The sequence below is a fragment of the Protopterus annectens genome, chromosome 5.part0 (assembly GCF_019279795.1).
Source record: "Protopterus annectens isolate FY-2018-M chromosome 5.part0, PAN1.0, whole genome shotgun sequence".
Classification (NCBI taxonomy): Eukaryota; Metazoa; Chordata; order Ceratodontiformes; family Protopteridae; genus Protopterus; species Protopterus annectens.
Genome location: NC_056735.1, coordinates 1,303,168,730 through 1,303,173,823, shown reverse-complemented (window position 1 = coordinate 1,303,173,823; position 5,094 = coordinate 1,303,168,730). Strand labels below are relative to the sequence as shown.

Genomic DNA, 5,094 nt, shown 5'->3' with positions numbered 1-5,094 from the left:
AGACAGGTGGAATACAGGAGTAGCTATTTCAAATATAGTCTGATTTTAATGTGACATTTACTGACCTACTAAAAAGGTTAGGCCATTATAACTTTCTTTCATTAATGAATAGATTAAAAACTTGTAGGATTTGAGCTTCAATGCTTTATTACACGTTTATTAAAAAAGAAAGAAAGAAAGAAAGAAAAGAAAAGAAAGGAAAGAGAAAAGGCCTCTTTAAGCCATTGTTTTTCCTAAGGTAACAAAGTATTACTTATGTTTAATGCCTTGTTTAAGTAGGCCTTTTGATGCCCAAAGTCTTGTTTGAATGTTATGAGCAATGTAATATTAGTTGGTTTTGACTTGTAAGCCTGATTTATTTCACTGCTCTTGGCTCTAAGAGTTACTGAAATGCATTCAAGAAGGCTCAATCCATATTTCCAGTCAGCAAACACAAAGCAGCTAGTGAGGAGTGAATGGGCTGTTAATGAAGAAAAGGCAGGGAAAATGAAGTCTTCAAAACAGTAACATTAGTTATGTAGTGACCCAGTGAGGATGCTGCAGAAGAATGAAATAAATAATTTGACAACAAAGTAAGGATGGAAGTACACAAATACTATTTTCAATCAATCCGGAATCCTTGGATGATAAATAACATGCTCTGGTTTATACAGAAAGCAATGCTGTGCTGCAGAAACCTTACAGTAATTGTTATCTGTGTTTGCCTCACTCACAGTTTCTTATTTAAATTTACTGACACTGTTGGTAGCTCATTAAAAATCCTGCCTTCACAGAATAATTACAATAACACTTTGATACATTTCTCACTTTGGTAAAATCCAAATATTCATGTTGTAATATTTTTTCAGATTCTGAATGCTTCTGAACCATATTCCTATTGTTTAATTGTTCATTACCCTACTTATGGAATGCAGCAACTCAGATGACAGGAGACAGGTATTATTACATGAGGCAAACACATATTGTTTATTTGTTGCTCTTTTTTGCTATTCATCTTTTGCATTCAACTTGGTTGTCATGGCAGCAATCACATGACCTGCTCCAAACAGACTTGATTCTCCAGGGCTACAAGTCTAAGTCTACATGCAACACGGGTAGAGTTATTGAACTGTTGTGATTCACTGAGCTGACAGCCAAGAGATTTTCTGTATTTCATTTTTTATTACCATGCACCGATCTTATCAGCCTATACTTCCATGTGGCAACAAATATCTGCAGCAGAAGTGGGATAAGGCATACTATGATGAACACAGGAAAAAGGTACATTTTATTATACGGCTATATGACATTTACAAGATTAGCTGCAATGCAGCTAAGTTAAACTGAAACTGTTGAGAATGGCTAGTTAATGTAAGACTGAATCATAGGTACTAAAGCATGTCAAGACATAAATAGACCTCTTACTATATAATGGAATTATTAATGGAAGTGAATTTCATATCATAAACATTCAAAGGATATAGTGTGCATTTTCAGTAACAACTGCTGACACTGTTAATACGTAGGTACATGCAAACCTAATCTGAAGTTCAGAGAGGGAGGAGTATTACACAGAAGAAGATCCCTCATAAACTGTCTGTCATGGATATCCAAATATCACTGAATGCATGCTGAATTCAAAATGGAGAAAGAATGCAGAGTTATGCAAAACTATGTTTTAATTCATCAGATAATGTAATTTTAAATGCAGTCCAAAGTTACTATATTTTTCCTAAATCAATGTCCTACTGTCCTGTAGAGGAAAAGTTTTTTTTTTAAGATGTACTAATTTGAAGATGGGCTGCATTGCTAATAGTATTTAATTAGCGGTACAACAATATTCTTTTAAGTGCTTAAATATTTTTGGATACACATATACATAAAAGTGAAAGACAAAAGCAGTATGAATATGTGAGTGTGTGTGTGTGTGTGTGTGTGTGTGTGCGTGTGTGTGTGTGTGTGTGTGTGTGTGTGTGTGTGTGTGCGAGCACGCATGTGTTTGTGCATGCGTGCTTGTGTGAGTGCTTGTAACTAATATAATAGTGTGTTGAATAAGCATTACATTTCTTTTTAGCTTTGCATTTACATATGTACAATAATGATATTTACATATGTACAATAATGATATATACAAGTAATCTTGTAAGGGATACTGCGGTGGTGGTGCTGCGCTAGCATTGTTGCCTCACAGTAAGACGCTGTCCGGTTAGATTCTCAGCTAGAGCGTCTTCTGCGTGGAGACATGCGTGAATGGGCGTACCTTTGTTGAAGGTTGTGCGTCAGAGCTGGCAACTCGGCACATAAAAATCTACTGCCAATCATTAGCAGACCGGAGTTCCGCTGTGGCAACCCCTAACCGGGAAAAGCCGAAAGACACAACAACAAGTAATCTTGTAAGGTAGAAAGGGGTTAGCTGATTTCTTGGGGTTTTGCTTTCACTTATTCTGTTTTAATTATAAGGAAAAAGAGGATGTGGTTGGGGTAAAACAGAAGTATGAAAGTAAGACAGTGGGGAGTTGAACTGTAGAGTACACAATGATAGGCAATCTATTCAGAGTACATCTGAATTTGTTGTAGGAGGAGCACTAGTATGAATGACAGCAGGAGGTGTGTCCTAGATTTTAGGACTGAGAAAGCATGGTTAGCTATGGAAAGAGTAAAGGCAGGCCTAATTATGAGTATAGAATACGAACTGTGATTACAGTGGTATGATGTGTTCTAAATGGCAAGTCTGTGGCTGATAGGGAAGGGTGTGTCATTATACAGTGTATTGTGAATTAGGCCAAGGATGGAGAGCTGCATGTTCTTTTCCCTGATGTCAGTTGACCCAGTGGATTGTGAAGCAGTGCTGTTCAGTTTGAAGTCAAAGTAGGATAAAGCAGCAGATTCTATTATCGAAAGTCTGGAGGTTGTTAAAGTGTTTTTTTAAGAAGTGTACACAAGTATAGGTAGACCATATTCCAGTTTGGGTTTTTAGACATTTTTCCAATAGAGGTTTAGCCTTCTGGAGTAAAGAACTGGGAGATTTTTGCAAAAAAGCATACATGATAGAATTAATTTTGGATTTCATGTTGTTCTGTAAAGTTAAATTTGGCTCAAGTGTGATAGACATTTGAAAGAATGGACCTTTCAACATTATAGCTCTTGTCAGTAAGGGGGCTGAGAGAGGAGGCATATTTTTGAATATTTTGAATGTACCAAAGAATAACAGTTTGGTCTTTTTTTGCATGCACAATGAGGTGTTTTTAACCAGGGATTTAGGCCGCTGACAGTTTTTTGAGGTTATGAGTCATTATTTAATAGTTTTGTGCAAACTTATAGAAAACAAGGTCATCTGCATACAGAATAAGGTTGAGTGCAATGGATACAGAGTGAATGAAAATGCTAAATAGCACTGGGGCCAAAACTGAGCCTTGCTGAACTCTGTAGGTAAAGTTATTAGAGAAAGATATACTGTTATTGTGTTTAACACCAAAATATCTATGAATGAGACAATTTGAGAGCCATTCGATGGTAGGGAAGACAAATCTGGAGTGTGCAAGTAAGTTAAATAGGAGGGCATGATTCAGAATTCAAAGACTTTTCAAGAGTCAGCAAACAAGGCAGTAGTAAGTTATGTGTGTAAAGCAGTTTCTGTGTTTTTTTTTTTTTTTATAAATGTATGCTGTAATTGGAAGCATGTTGTACTGGTGGATACTGTTTGTAAGTTGACTGCATACATGTTCTAGTAGTTTTCTCAAATGTATCAGCAGTGAGACATGATAAAACTTAATGTTATTAATGGGTTTGGGCAATACTGGCATCGGGACAGACTCAACAAGCTGGACTTGATGGGAGGATATGATTTAGACACACTATGTAAGAAGTGGGTAGGAAAAATAGCTCTAGAAAGAAGGGCGGGAGGTGAGGAGTTATAAATGGTAGGTATAAGAAAAACAGCTCAGTGTAGTTATACAGTTTTATATAAGAAAGAAGTGGCTTCCTCTTATACTTATATGTCTTATTGGATGTTAATATGAATTCTCCACTTCAATTGACTCAAATCTTATTGGTCAAAAGCACGAAATTCAACATTTCACTGGTTCTACAGTCATGCTTTTATATGTAACAAAAGCTTCCATTCATACGAAAATGTAATATTAAGGCAGATGCTTTTTTGTACAATGGGGACACTGTGTATCATTCAACCACTTGATGAAGATGTTTTGACACATCTTCTGTTGATTATAATTTTAGGTGTCTTTTGTTTTAGTTCAACATGTTATATTTTAGCATTTAACCATGGCCACTTCTTTCCTTGTTGTAGGCCGCTGTATTAAAGATTTGTTGTTGTGAGTTTTTTTTATACACAGGTTCATACCTACATCTTTTGAAGAAGAACGACAGTTTACAATATAGAATATGAGCCGATACAGGCTCAAACATTGTACTGGTTAATATTAAATCGTCATTATTTTGATTGGCTAATGGACATCAACACCCATAATCATTGCTGAAAGGATGCAATAGTTTTATTGGATGGTGCCATCAATATGCATCCATTATTGGTTCATAATTATAAAAATTTATAATTGGTCAACAACCCAAGATTGTGCTTATGATTGGTTTTGACAATACTGTCTATTATATTGTTCTTATAGCCTTTTAAAAGCTAATAATTTAGCATTTTATTGTCAGAAAATGACAGCACAGATTTAAGTGACATTAAGGTGGTTTGTTCAAAGTGTCATACCTTTTAAAGTAAAAGAACTATATGATATACAGGCCATTATATGTACGGATAAGACATAATGATAAGTTATCAAAACAGTATTACCATTGGTTTAGTAGTCATTAGTCCATTCATTCCTATTGGCGAACCGTGTTGTATAGTCATTGACTCAAGACAATGGAACATGTTATATGATTATTGACCTATTTTTATGTTTTATTAACATATCAACCTGCATTGGCCAAATATTTTCAGCACTTTATTGACAGAATTTCATTAGTTATTTTATTATTTAAATATTAGTTTGTTTGATATTCGATCTGAAGAAGAGTTATATTAACCTGAAAGTGCTCATCTCTTTTTTATTAATAAAGCCTCTTTGTTTTAGTTGTGGCAGTCATGGT

General features: G+C 35.2%; 1 protein-coding gene across 1 annotated transcript in view; it reads left to right on the top strand.

The window, feature by feature from the left end:
- Positions 1–1,056: 1,056 nt before the first annotated feature.
- The window catches only part of CFAP97D2 (CFAP97 domain containing 2), a 250,828-nt gene continuing 246,790 nt past the window's right edge, over positions 1,057–5,094 (top strand). Inside the window, exon 1 of the mRNA XM_044071994.1 lies at positions 1,057–1,260. Within this exon, the coding sequence (XP_043927929.1) occupies positions 1,168–1,260 (93 nt within the window). The 5' untranslated portion in view covers positions 1,057–1,167. The remainder of the gene's footprint in view (positions 1,261–5,094) is intronic.